Raw genomic sequence first — 14,525 nt, 5'->3', positions numbered from 1 at the left:
TAAAATGATGATAAAAGCTCTATAGAAGCTAGTTGTCCAGATGATAGCACCCCAATTTAGCTCACAAGGGAAGTAACCATGTTCAATCTAATTAGGACCTGTTAGGATATTCAGAACTGCTATCATTCCATAAAGTTGAAGAAAACAGTCTCCTAATTGGCTTCCTGCTGGGAAGTCCCGAAAAAGCCTTTATTGTCCCTCTGTGTAACCCACTCTGCACTTTCTTTGCAGCTGGACTGTTTTGAACACTGTGCTGCCCTCACCTAAAGGCATGGCTGCAAGAAACTTTCATGCTACTAGTACGTGAATGTTACTTGGCGTATCAGGAGTTGTCTCACAATCGTGTGTGCAAGGTCTCACATGCCTATTTGAATATCATTTGATTTTGAAGCACTCCTATCTGCAGTCTGTTCTAAAACTGGGGGGAGGGGGGGCTTGAAACATTTAAATACCTGCATTTAAATTTTCCTCCTATCCATAGGTGGGACCCAAAAACTGAGATGCAATGGGGTATGGTGCTTGCAATCTCTAAAGAATGGATTCTAGAAGAGCCAAAAGAGCAACTGCACCTCGGCTTAGATTGTGAGTTGAGAACACAACACCTTACCCTTAGGCATTAATTTAAGTGAACAGGCTTCTGGCACCTCCCCACCCCCGTTTTACTCAGCTTCAAAAAGAAACTGAGATGACATTTCTGATTTTATGAAGCATTGCCTTTTACTTTCCTAGGGAGAGTAAGGTTATGTAACAGCAGAGGCAACTTAACAAAGCAGAAAGTAACATCACACCTCAGTGCAAGAGAGGACAGAGAAGGTGGAAAGTACAGAAGTGCAAGATGGCTCTAAGCTAGATCAGAACTGAGTACTGAGGGGAGGCAGGACTGGCATAAGAGATGGGAGTATTTGGGCACCTTCAGGGACATATTGCAGTTCCCCTAGGGTTCTTGATCATGCTGCTGCTCAGTGCTGTCACTGCCCCTTCACCTGCCCTCTCTGAGTATGCAAGCAGTAACAAGGGAGAGGAGGAGATGTAGGAATATCCAGCCTTGTGCTTTCCCTCTGGGTGGTTTTGTGGGTTGGGTCCAGAGAGGGGGAGAGTATGTGAATGAGCAGTGGAGATGGAAGGAAGGGTGATGTGGGCTCTCTCAGGGAGTAGGCCTACTGAAGGCATCTCCTCTCCCCCCGCTCCAAAAAAAGAGAAAAGACTAGAGCTGGCATTGAGATGTGTGCTGTGCTGTGCTAGATATAGCCTCCCAACTCATGTTTGCTCATAGCCATGTGACTCTTCTTTGTAGCCCTGGTTATGAATATTTATTGTGGAAGAAAGGGAGGAGGGGCTTTCTCATTTAGGCTTCAGAACACATTTGCCTTTTTGTAAAAAGCAAGTCGAAACAACAAGCTTTTGCATTTGACCCTCTCAATGGGGGACTGGCAAAGAAACTAACAACAGTACTTTTTCACTAAATGTCACATACATGCACAGTCTGCACACTGTCCTTCCATGGGAAAAGGATGTGATAAATTATTCAGGGTTTATCTCTGCAAATGCAAGTTGGAATTTTGTTTTGCTGGAGTGGGCAGGTGGCCATGGCCTGGTGAAGTGGGAGGAGATTTTGTGTACAAGGAGAGGGCCGTTTTGTTACTTGCCTGTTATTTGGTGCAATCTTGCTCCCATGAATTTGCAATAAGCTGCCTAGATACAAAGCAAAATCCCAACACGTCCCCTGAACAGAGCAAACTGAGTTACTGCCAGAAATTCCCTTGTGGCAAGAAGAAGTTGCGAAGGCGTGCTACCTTGAATTTAGTTCAACATTTGCAATCACATCCAAAGTGTGCCTTAAGTTTCAAATGAGCAGAATGTGGTGCTGCTGCTGGAAATTCTGATTCAGTGAGGAAACGGGGGGGGGGGGGGGGAGAGAGAGACAGAGAAATCTTTTCCAGAGACCTCCAGCAATCAGCATAGTTCATCATGTGCATACATGACCAATAGGCATACCAGCAATTTAAAGGCTACATTTTCAAGTTCTGCTAGAATAGAAACAGACCATGGCCAGGATTAGCCTGAGAATGAGATTAGGCTGAGAAAGGGATTGATTTCATTACCACTAAAACCAATAGTAAGGGAGCTAGAAGAAACAAGGGTGATATGCACAAGCCTGAGCAGGGCATTCCCAATCTGGGGAGAAAGAAATGCTGCCCAAGAGCAAACCTTAAGTGCTTCTGCCCCCAAGCATCTGCAGGTGCATAAATAGTGTTAATGATAACTTCAGACTTCTCAGATATGCCCAATAGTATAATAGTTAGACTCAAGTTGTATAGATTTTTGTACCACTGTTTAAGCAAAGAAGGTACCGTCAGCAATAATCTGGATAAATACTCAGAGGTTAACCATTGCCTATTTTTTTCAAGGGAGGGAACTGGTGTCAAAGAATGTTGTATAGAATTCTAACCTAGGCTGCATATGCACCATTCATTCAAAGCACACACACCCTTCCCCCCAAAAAAAGAATCCTAGGAATGGCAGTTTTTTAAGGGTGTTAGGAACTACAGTTCTTTGAGGGGCAAATATAATTTCCAGGATTCTTGAATCCAGGAATTTAGGGTGTCTAGCACCCACAAACTCTTAACACTGTCAAACACCTCCTGATCACTTCTACAGTGTTCTTAAACAGTAAGCAAAGTTAAACACACCATACTCTTACGAATAATTTGGGCATGCCTCAGGTACAGAATAGCCTATTAGTTCCCATTGATGTCCTTTTAGTTCCAGTTCTACGGTTTTATGCACAGTTGTACATATTTTAACATGAATGGTCAAATGCAAACTAGTTAGGTTTCTCATCTGTGACCATCTCTGTGTCCTCAGATGAAGCAAAAGATAATTGATGGCATATTACGTGATTGCTGACTTTCGCTGGAAAACCACTGACAAATCACATCAGAAAGGAATGAATAATAATAATAATAATAATAATAATAATAATAATAATAATAATAAACCATCAAGCAGCTTTTGCAAATCGGAAAACAAGGAAGTTTCTCTTCCTTCTCCCACTTTTCCTGCTTCTCTCGCACTTTTGCTTTTTGCTTTGAATAGAATACACTGCCAAAAATACAAGACCTGCTGCTTTCTGCTGGGGCCTGGCTTCACTCTGGATTGAAGTTCCAAAGTGGAACTGACCACAAAGGAGTTTGCATTCCATGCTGATTCAGACAGTCCCTGCTGCCAAACACTTGTGCACTCCCAATTGTTCCTTGGCAGTCATGGCTTTGCTAGTCCTGCACCTGATGTCATATGCTATCGTGTGAGTGGCAGGTGGGTGTGGCCAGCCAAAGCAGCCATGTTTGGCTGGACTGATGGACCTAATTTGGCCTACAGCATGAAGGTCTCTCTCCCTTCCCACACATACACAAAATATTAGATAAAAACCACCAACCAAATTGCCAGTGAGGCATTTACCATCATGTAGTTAGACTGTCAGTGAGTGACAAGACTGAGTGGTCATTTGAAGCTCTCTGAGCAAAACCAAACTGTCTACGTGCCACACCGCTCCCACACCTTCCCAGTATTTATGTCCCTCTGCTGCACCCTTTGGCAGGGGCTTCTCCAGAAACAAAGTGTCACAAATCCTGCTTACCACAAATGCAGGCCCAGGCCCATCAATTTTAGAGAGGAATCCAATGGTATTTCAGAAAATAAATTGAACTTAAATTGAAATTTCTGACATAAGGCAGGCGCGCACTAACTCTAGGGTGCCCTGGGGGGGGGGGGGGAGGGACGGTAGCTCACCATAGTCCTTCTTGCAATACTTCTTCATGTTGATCTTCAGTTTCCCTTTGGATGCCTTGCAGTATGAATCACAGTCTTCAGGGGAGCCGAGGAGGAAGAGACAGAAGAAAACATTAACAAAACAAATTAGTCTTAAAATGAATGAAAGACTTGGGAAAAGAAGGGAGTGTGTGTGTGAGGGGAGAAGGGAACAGTGAAAGCTGTAGCCTGCTATGAATAAGCAGCATGCCTGTGATATCCATCTGCCAGGACCTGATTGGGTCATCTAATGGGGGCATTCACTGAAAACCTTCCTTTCTAAAGAAAGTAACTCACAAAAGAAGCTATCCTCCTCTCCCTTTCCCTCCCCTCCTATCCCCGCCTGACAAATTCTTTAAGCTGTCCTCTGCAGGCTGCCACAACTTGGTTGCCTCCATGGGAGACCCCAGGGCCTCGCTTATTGTGCCACCCAGATCTTTAGAGAGCCACAGCCCCCCCCCCCCCAGTTCTTAAACTGCAAACTGGAGTCTGATTAAAGCCCACAGAGGCCTCTTTGTCACCCCCTAACCCAGACCTGTGTCAGGCTTTGGCATTCATTGCAAAGGGATTCTGGCTGGGGTCACTCCTCAACAAAAGGGGTCAGGGAGGAAATTAGCAGCCTATGAAGCATTAGCAAAGCCTTTGGCGTCCACTCTACTGGAGTGTGCAAATAAAATGCCCCAGTGGGACTGCTTCATTTCTATGGGCCTTACTGCTGTGATACGATGGATTTACTCCTCCTGAACATCATCCTGTGTTCCAGTGCCACTAATGTAACGCTGTGTTGAGTTTTTTGGCACTGCCTCCATCCTGCTTTGGCTGTGCTAGAACTATTTTCATGCCACTTTTGAGCATTGGGAGTGCAGCTTGACCCTGAGCATGAAAAACTGTTATTTGCTGTGGTATTTCTTTCTCTCTCCAGTCTCTGGCAAGGCTGGGCTGCACATAGCTCAGCCTGCACTATGTTTCCCAGGTATGCCAGAGTATAGTGTTTCTACAGCAGTGTTCCTGCTTATCCAAATGGTGCACAGATCTGTCAGGAATTATACTTTGCTGTTAGGAAAACATATGATGATGGGCAACTTGCTTTTCTGCAGTGATTGGTAACAGTGGCGTAGCGTGGGTTGTCAGCACCCGGGGCAAGGCAAGTAATTTGCGCCCCCTAACCCGTGGATTTGCGCCCCCTAACCCTAACCCCCAGATGTTGCGCCCGGTGCAGCCGGCCCTCCCTGCACCCCCCACGCTACGCCACTGATTGGTAAATATTATGGTTCATTATATGTTCATGTCCTGCTCTTTCTTTAGCATGCTCAAATCAGCTAACATAGGTCTCCTACCTATGACTGATCATATTCACCTCTTGCTTGTCTGCAAGCAGTATGCTCAAGAACGAGAGGCCCTATGACCATACAGGGGACTATACAATGGAAATGAGCAACCACAGCAATATTATTTACTGAAATCCCTCCTTCCTAGCCAGAACAGCATCCTTTAAGGTTATAAATCTGTATAGTGTAATTGCCTACCTGATTGTGTTGCAAACAGGATGTACAGATAAAGGTAATAAAAATACTTAGAAATTTTCATATTTATACTCACGAGCAATGGAGAAAGAGAAAAGTCCAGCCCCACCACATTCACACCTACAACCTCCCTCTGCCCTTCTTTTACACCACTGCCTGATGCAGAGCTTTGCCTACTGATTAAAATATAGCTCAGTACAAGTACAGTTCAACAGCTCTAATTATTGCCTAAGAGTGCATCCCTTGTGGAAAGACATTGGCCACATCAGGATTAGAAGGACCAGAAATGGAGAAGGTAGGCAGCCCCATAAGGACAGTTAAAGCGATCTGCCCATTGCTATAAAGCAAACATCATGAAGGATTGGGTGCTTCTTTCAGACTGACTAACTCTCCTTGTTGTTCATGGTCCATCATTTACCATACACTGAATTGTTCTGGGCCCATCTCACACTAATATATTTGTCCTTGAACTATTTACTATGGAACAGTTCTGTGGATCTACTGACAATATATATATTTTAAAAGACTCATCTCACCTAACCTCAGTTAGTTTACCACTATCAAAGGCTGCAATTCAGTTAGATTAAACGGGGGTCTTGCCATTGTCTTCTGTAAGAGTAGGGCTGCATTATTATAGTCATTTTCCAAGTCCTGGAGGAAAAGGTGAATTCTCTGTCCCAAGTCAATGAGCAAAAGCCTGAATGTGTGTTACCAGGTTGGCTAGAGCCCCCATCCACTGTGTTGAACACTGTTCTGACTGCTTCCAATTACTGATCCATCAACAGAAGCTGAGAGCATGCAGGCAGCAACAAAGAAAAGTAAGACAGACATTTTCAACCAAGAGATGATAAAAGCAATTTTGGGTCAGTTTGGGGTTGAAACAAAGGTACTTGTATAATATATCACGATGTATAATTGAATAATAAGTCAAGCTTTCGTTTAAGTTCTAAATGGAATTGTGGTTCAAATTCATGTTTCTATGCAGTCCTTTTTATTTACTTCTACCTTTCCCCAATATCCAAGAATATGCACTTTCTGAAGGAAATTTTGTTTCTTATTTTTTCTATGTTTTGCCCTCTGCATGCCATTTCCTTTGTTGTGACAATAAAAGTACATTGTCTCAATTGAGTTGATAAATCACTAATATTTCTGGCTGATCCCCTAGGAACCAAGGCAAGGCTCAAGAGTGTTGCATACAATACTGAGGTGGTGAGTGATCTCCCAGGCTTTAGGCCGTGGACTGCTGCTTGAGAAAATGAAATGTACACTGGCAGTACCCCAACAGAACCTTATTTCTGCATGGAACTTCTGGCGTTATTGCTTCTAACTGTTTAGCATCACTGGTCTCAAGCTGAGCAATACTCTTCCAACAGAGATTCAGCATACACCCTTGCTTTTGACTTTCAGGCATCTCTTGAAGACTTGTTTAAGATTTCATTGATGGCAATTTCACTTGCCATCTCAATTTAACACTTGAGAAAGGTGGAAGAGTACAACTCCAAATACTTTTCACTAGTATTCCTGCTTGCCTCAAACTACACATAGCCCCTTCACAATTGACACAGAAACTATCTAGCAACAACAGAGTGCATTTAGGTTATCTATTAAGGACAGTGTTGCTAACCTGCTGCATTATGGCAATGTATGTTCATGAAACTCTCTGCAACAGCAGTTAATATCAGTCCAAAATGTATAAATAATCACAGGAAAATTGAAAAGTGAATTATTCACTTGCTGCACTTTCAACTTCTGACTCTGAACAGAGCTCAGCATTTATGCACAGAAACAAAACAGGACTACAGATGTGCTGTAGTAGATGATGCTTTTATCCCCCATTTCCTTCACTGTAACACAAGGCATGTACAGCATATTCACTCTCCTGCATCTTGATTCTCTCTCTGTTTGGACCAAGCACTCTTCTGGTGGGGGGGGGGATATGTGAGAGAAGCTTTGTGGAGTGTGTCTACTGCCCTGACCAAGGCCAAAGTACCAAGGCTCAGCAAGTGGAAGCCCACTTGTGCAGTTTGTAAGAACAGCAAGGCTCTCCAGGAGCTGGGGTACCACAGGGGAACACAACACACATAAACCTCCCCAGATTGGAGAAAATGTTAGTCTTATTTAAACAAACAAACAAACAAACAACCTTGGCAAGCTGCCACCTCAAACCCAGCAATCTCATGCCCAGTCAAAACAAAACAGATTTGAGAAATGGTACCTTTCATATATATATATATAATTTTAAAATCCTTAAAGCAGGATGAAAAGGTGTGGCGGCTATTTTGTCTCATTTGCAGCTTCAGAACATGTCAGGAGCATCCCCCCCCCCTTTCCTATCTGTTAGCTTAGTTATTTTCTGAACGATTCCTTCACAAATCAGTTTTAGTGCTTCTTGTATTTGCACAGTGTGGACAGGACAGCATTAAAAACCCATCATTAGGGTTTCCATGTGCTGGGCAGCAACTGCCACACAGCCTTGCCTGAAAAACCTCCCTGCCCTGATCCTTCTATGATCTACTAATCCTTGAACAAGGAATTCCCAGCATGCTGCTGTCTGTGCTCACAGGATGGTGTTCATGTGGAGATGGAGATCATAGGATAATCAGAATGCCTGGCACTAAAACCACACAGCACTAAACACTTCTTGAGCAACGGTGCTAGAGCTATTTGGAGCCTATGACAAAGTGCACTTCTTGTGTCAGCTGGGATGCATCATCCCAGATGGAAAGCCAGATGCTTGAGAGACAAAGTGGACATGTTTGCAGTACATGATATTCTGGTTGTATTTTGTGGGAGATTGGTTCATATTGTTCACAGCACATCTGTTTTATTCCTTCTTCTGCTTCGTGTTTTATTTCCCTATGTATTCACATTTCTTGGGGTTCATTTCTCATGGCTGCTCACCAGTTGCCCACTCAGAATGGTCATCATCAATATCATCATCTTGATTTCTCAGAACTATTCAGCACTGTTGCACTTGTGTCTGATTCAGGAACAGAACGTATCTCACAGAGAAACAAACTGGGATGGGGAGAACACAGAGACATGATGTCTCCGGGTTGTGTGGCAACTATTATGGCTTTCCCATTATGAGCTCCAACATAAAATTTGCCATACAATTTTAAGCAGGATAACATGCTTAGGTGAGACAGAACACTACAGATAATCTCCAAGTCACATGAAAGTTACCTGTGAAGCAGACTTCAGAGCTGATCTTTTGGAGGAATTGGCTCTGTTTCTACAGCTGGATGAATCAAACACCCTAAATAAGAACACTGCTTAAGCATTTTCCATGCCTGTAAAATTCCTTGTTCTCTTGTGCTACTACGTCACACCCAGTGTGTAGGAGCAGGCAGCACCTGTCTCCTGAGAAGATCGAACAGCTAAAGATGACAAGAAAACTACCAGTGGGTACCATGCGGACACTTCATTAAAAAGGGATCAATGCATATTCTTGGGTAGCTACTAAGCTCTATACAGTACAACACACATAGCGAAAATATGGGCCAACGAGTCAACAGACAGCGTAATTTCAAGTTAATCCAGTCTCTGTGGAACTGCATGCTCCAGCTGCTTTGAGTTCCAGCTGCAAAGCCAGGTCTCCAAACCCCTTTATAAGAAGCTGCTTGACCCCAAATCCTGCAGCAGGCCACAATTTCAGCATGAGGTATAGAATGTAAGAGAAAGAGAAGGAGAGGGAGAAATGGTGTCATTGAACAATGGGCCAAAACTGTAATAAAATCCTGCTCTGAGGAGCAGGAAAAGAACTAGTAAAATTACCCATTCTCCATAGCTGATCACATCAAAGTGTTAAAAAGGAATGAGACACGAGGGTTGACTTTAGGTTTCCACTAAATCCCAAAACAAATTCCAGTTAGAGAGAATAGCCATTTCCAGATAATCCATCTGAACATTTTCAGACGTTTCTCCAAAACACAAATATGAGGCACATGGCCCTCCATAATCATGCAGCCAGTGCTGGAGATAAAGGGTGCAATGAGAAGTCAAAAGCTAAAGCAGGAAACACCTCACAGGTAGGTTACCTGGGGTATTGCTTTTGGTAACCTTGTTCTTTTACTAACAGAATATCTGGCACCATTTCTATCTCCCATGTTAAAATACAATTCAGATTAAGTAGGCCAATCAATTAGTGATGGTTCCTTACTCTTGCTACAAGAACTCAGTGATATGCAGGTCCCATCCCATCCTGCAATTCTATGATTTTATGTTCAGGCTCAATCTGTCCTTGGAGTGAGTTTATTGGTTTTAATATCTTCAAGATCAACTTCAGAGCAGCAAATGGTTCCATGGGTGACAGTAAAAATGCTTTTGCAGAGCCAGTGTCTGCTTTCTCTGCCAAGTAGCTACAATTTCCTCCAAATGTTTTGCTGCTTCAAGCCTTTCATTGATTGAGCCTGCCTTTATCTTTGCAACCTTAAGGTGACGGGTCACTGAGGGGCTGGGGGCTGGAGATGCTGTTCCCATTGCAGAAAATGGCATGCAGTGGTTCTGCCTTGGTACCATAATTCAGCACAAAGCCTGGGTGGATCTATCAGACAGAACACTAACTGTTGTTACATGAGAACTACTTTGCAGAAGAAGATACTTCTTCATAGAAGGCATTCTGAGAACAGGATTAACATGAAACCTCTATGCAAGTTATGACGTGACATCATACATGTGTAAACTGCTTAGCATGCCTTGTGTGGATTAGGAATGTCATCATGTGGCACTGATAGACAGGGCTCACATTAGGCTGAAGAGAAACTCAGTTTTATTTGTTCCTTTGACTCCAATAATATTTTATTATACCTCTCTTTAAATTTTAAAAAAGCAAAAGTCTTGTCAGTGGTGAAGGAAAGACAATAAACCAACTACATCAAGATTTTGAGTCTGGTGTAATATTTGAGGGGTCAAATGTCTCCTCTATTTAGAGGGTTATTTATTAAATATATGACATCACAATCACATGGGTAGCAAATCCCATCAAATTTTATTTTATTTGGTGGAGTCAGTGAACAGGCAAGACCTTTTTCTCTTTTTTTATTTCCTTCATGGTTCAATGTACATTGTGTTTTTATATCCCATTTATAATTTTATAGATGAATCCATTTCATCCACTTCTGAATTTTTTTTTTACTTTACTATCAAAAGGGACTTGTATAAATTATTTTGTTGTTAAATTTTTGTGTGTGTGTGTGTTTTTAGTGTATTGTCTGACTCTGCTATTCAATTTTTAAAAAGCTATTCTGGAACCATTTAATGTATCTTTTTATATTTGATTTTCAAGAATAGCATCACTCTTGACATGTCAAGCATTACTCTTCCTTTCCTATAGCATTTATATCAGGCATGCCCATGTTAGAATGAATGCCATTATTGCAGAGATTTGTCCATTCTACTCTTTGTACAGGGCTTATCCGTATTTTCAAATGCTTAATACACAAATAACAGCAACAAACAAATAAATATCTATTTACTTTTGGCCTGGCTAAACATGTCCAGACTTCCTTAAACCTTCTAGCAGCTGGAGAATGGAAGTAAGAAACAAGAACATAGTTCAATAGCCATCTGGTTTTTACTTGCTTGCTTTGTAGCGGTAGAGACAATGGCTAAACCAAATGGATTTCCTCCACAGTTTGGCACTAGCTAAGGCCCGTACCAGCTGCTCCCCCATTATCACCTTTTAAAGTGTGCAAGGCTGCCTCGGTCTTGCAACTGGGCAGCATTTGTGCAGACATGTCATTTATAACAAGCTATGCAAGTAGCCAGAGCCAACTGTTATGTGAAAGCACTAGCTCTCACAAACAGGGTCTAAAACCTGACAGTGGTTCTCCCTGAATCCCAAAGCAATTGTGTGGTGACACTACTTTGCTAGTCCTAGGTTGTATAATAGAAATTACATTCTGTGTTGCAGGTGCAGTTCATATGCTCAAGGTGATTCCGAGGAGGCTGGCTAGATAATTCTACAGATTCACTAGAGCAGAGTTGCAGCTTTTGTCCTGACAAATGCCAATTCACTGATACCAGCTCCCTCTGAGCCACACTGGATATTCTAAAGAAGCACACTTCCTCTCCCCATGCTTCCATGTCTCACACAAAGCAGGGTAGATTGGCCCTGCCCTTCATAGATATTTTCCCCACTGTGTTTGTTCCTGCAGTGGAAGAACACCCAGCTCACCCATGGGGGTGAATATGCACCACACCCCTTTGGATGAGATCTAGGAGAATGGAAAGGGGAAGTTTGGCTTCCTCTCTCTTGCCACTTCTACAGCACGCCTGGCATGGCTCTTGGTCTGCTCATAGTGTTTAAGCAGCTTTGTAGTGCTTCTTATAAGTAACTGTAACTTCCTAATTCTGAATTTTAAATTATTTGTAACCTGCCTTGGGATCTGCTGGTGAAGGGCCTGTGATAAATTTAACAACAACAATTGCAGAGACATATAATCTATTTTAAGAACAAAAGTCCTACTGAAGTCAAGTTGCAGGGTTCTGTTGCTCAAACTGGTTCAAGTGCCCTTGGTATGTAAAGCGTGGTTGGTATGTAAAGTTAGGGCAGAAGAGGATGTGCCAGATGCAAACAGGGAGCTGAAGTGAACAAGTAAAGCTCCATGAACCCTGCAGCAATCCCAGCAAAGCATAACTGCTATTAACCTCACCCTTGGAACAAGACCGAACAAATAAGCCCCTAGCAATATCCTTTCTTCTTGCTGAGCAAGATTGATTGAAAAACAAATTGGCGCAAATAAGGCATGAAATTAGATTAAAGCCTCTCACTTGGGGCTGCCAGGACGGAAATCAAGACTTGGGCAGGCTTCTGTGGGAGCCGAGGCACCATTAATAAATCTGTCTGTGGCCCCTCCTTGTCCCCGCAGCCTTACAGCCCAATAGAATATACTCATAGCCACCACAGTATTATAATCAAGCAGAAAGAGTTTTCTTCTTGTTCATGGGTTGCCAAATGATAGTTCATGAGGGTGTACTTGTGAACTGCTGTGTGCTGGCAAATTTAAGAGTTCCTGATTACAGCTCCCTTTAAGGAATATAACCCTGCTGATTTCAGATCCTCCCAGTTAAAAGCAGGAATAGGAAACCAACTTGATGAGATTTTTCCTACTGTCTGAACACAGGGCAGATTTTCTGCCTTGCCTGTCATTCGCAGATGACGGGGAAGACAAACAGGAATAAGAAACAAGTGAAAGGTGAGTTGAATCTTTTAGAAACCTTGCAAGATGGCGGGTAGCAGAGGGGGGAGCACACAATCAACTGTGTGCTCCCTGGGCTCCCCAAATTACCCCAAAACAACAATTGTCCAAGTATTCAGCTCACCCTTCCAAGGGCTGGAATACACCTCCCATCTTTCAATCCAATGCAAGTCCAACTGTGCAAGACTTTAGCATATGAAAAGAAGCAGCAAAATACTAGTCCAAGGATAGACAGAAAATAGTATGTCATCAAGAGTGGGACAATGAGTTGAACTGGATGCCACAGGGACCGTAGAAGTTTCTATTTCTTGAGTGGCAGCAGTACTTCTTTAAAATTCTTATTCACCCTTCAGAGGCTTCTAGAAGCAGGGAACATACTGCTGGGGCTCCAGAAAGGAAACTGACACCATCACACTGAAACTGGGTTTAAGAAAACAAAAAAGGAAGGTGGGTTACACTTGGGATTACTTCAACCCTGGCCATCAGGGGTTCACACATTTTGTCTGGTCTAGATAGCCTGCTAAAATTTGTGATTGCCAGATTCCTGACCCTTCACTAGCAGGGGAGGGGCAGTGTCTTACCGCTTATGAGTTCCAGAAAACAGTCTGGAGGCACATGATAAGCAAAGCAGTTCTGATCCTTGTCAGTGCCTGCATGGCACACTGACTGAGAATCCATGTATGTTAACTTGCATCCCATCACAGAGCAAAAACAAGGCATACAGGTAATAAAACAACTATGTTGAGCTTCAGAGGCAATCCAGGCACTTGAAAGTGTGGTGTGAGATAATGGATGATCCACTTCCTTTCTGTACTGAGCTTCAAGCTCCAGATAAGAACTGGAGCACTTCCATATTGCACTGCACTTCCAAGAGTAGCAAATCCAGAGTAATACTACCAGTTTAAGAGAAGGGACTTGCACAAGTAACTGACGGCAGAATCTGCTCAATAGATTTTCACTACACAAAATTTCATTCATGTTTCCTGGTTCACCCCACGGCTAAAAGTGCAAACTGCCTATGTGACTTCATAAAGCCAATCTTGAAGTGAAATCATTATACCATCTTTGGTTCCCACCTACTGTTTACAGTGGTACCTCGGGATGTGAACGGGATCCGTTCCGGTGCCCGGTTTGCATCCTGAATGCAACATAAGACATGATGGCACGTCTGCGTCTTCCATGCATGCACGTGACGTTATTTTGATGGTCTGCACATGCGCGAGCGGCAAAACCTGGAAGTAACACGCTCCGTTACTTCCTGGTTGCCGTGGAGCGCAACCTGAAAGCACTCAACCTGAAGCACATTCAACCCGAGATATGACTGTATTTGGGTTGGGTTGGGGAGTAAATTTACATATGGGACCTCCCTTCGGAACAAACATTTTATTTTTAAATCATGCATCAACCCCTTTCTCACCCCCACCCCAAAACGATGATACAATTATTGGGAATTAGAATAGTATTGTAAAAGAATTGTGGGAAAGTGGCATATTAAAAATGCACATCTATTTTAAATGACAATGAAGAATTTCTGCTATATGGAAGTGTTTCAGAGGAGAATGGAATGCAGTTGTCAAGGGTACCCACACCTGCTTCCTTCCCTTCTAGCTTCTATCAAGATGCCCTATTGTGGAAAAGCCGCCATATCCACCCGCAAAACCAAAGCAGAATGAAAGGGCTCAAACCCAGAGGTGGCGGTGGGGTGTACAAAGGACTTTGCTTTATGTTTGACAGCAAGTCATAGCCCCCGGTGGGCGCCTTCTAACCCTTGTCATGACCTTCGGCTCCCTCCATTGTAAGGGGGCTCCATTGTGAAGTGTTTTTGCTGAAAGCAAGGGGATAGCGTTAACTTGCTGAATGCCATTTTGGGGTCTCTCCCATTAGGGTATGAAGGCAGGAAGGACAAGGAGCAGCCAAGACGTTTTGTTATTAAAGCATGAGCGTACTGCTTAGCACCGGAGTATCTCATTCAGAGCCCACTGCGGCAGCATCT

The 14,525-nt window shown here is 43.1% G+C and overlaps 1 protein-coding gene across 5 annotated transcripts in view; it reads right to left on the bottom strand.

The window, feature by feature from the left end:
- NTN1 (netrin 1) overlaps positions 1-14,525 on the bottom strand; it is a 128,571-nt gene that overhangs the window by 13,381 nt on the left and 100,665 nt on the right. For all 5 annotated transcript variants that reach the window (XR_014508632.1, XM_083429790.1, XM_083429789.1 and 2 more), the window contains one exon: positions 3,790-3,864. Coding sequence is in view for 4 of the 5 variants with exons in the window: in XM_083429790.1 (XP_083285916.1) it covers positions 3,790-3,864 (75 nt within the window). In the remaining variant the exon portion in view is untranslated. The remainder of the gene's footprint in view (positions 1-3,789; positions 3,865-14,525) is intronic.

Source organism: Podarcis tiliguerta (genome assembly GCF_965153285.1).
Source record: "Podarcis tiliguerta genome assembly, chromosome: 2".
Taxonomy (NCBI): Eukaryota; Metazoa; Chordata; class Lepidosauria; order Squamata; family Lacertidae; genus Podarcis; species Podarcis tiliguerta.
Note: the sequence above shows the minus strand (reverse complement) of the source record. Positions and strands in the feature narration are given on the sequence as shown.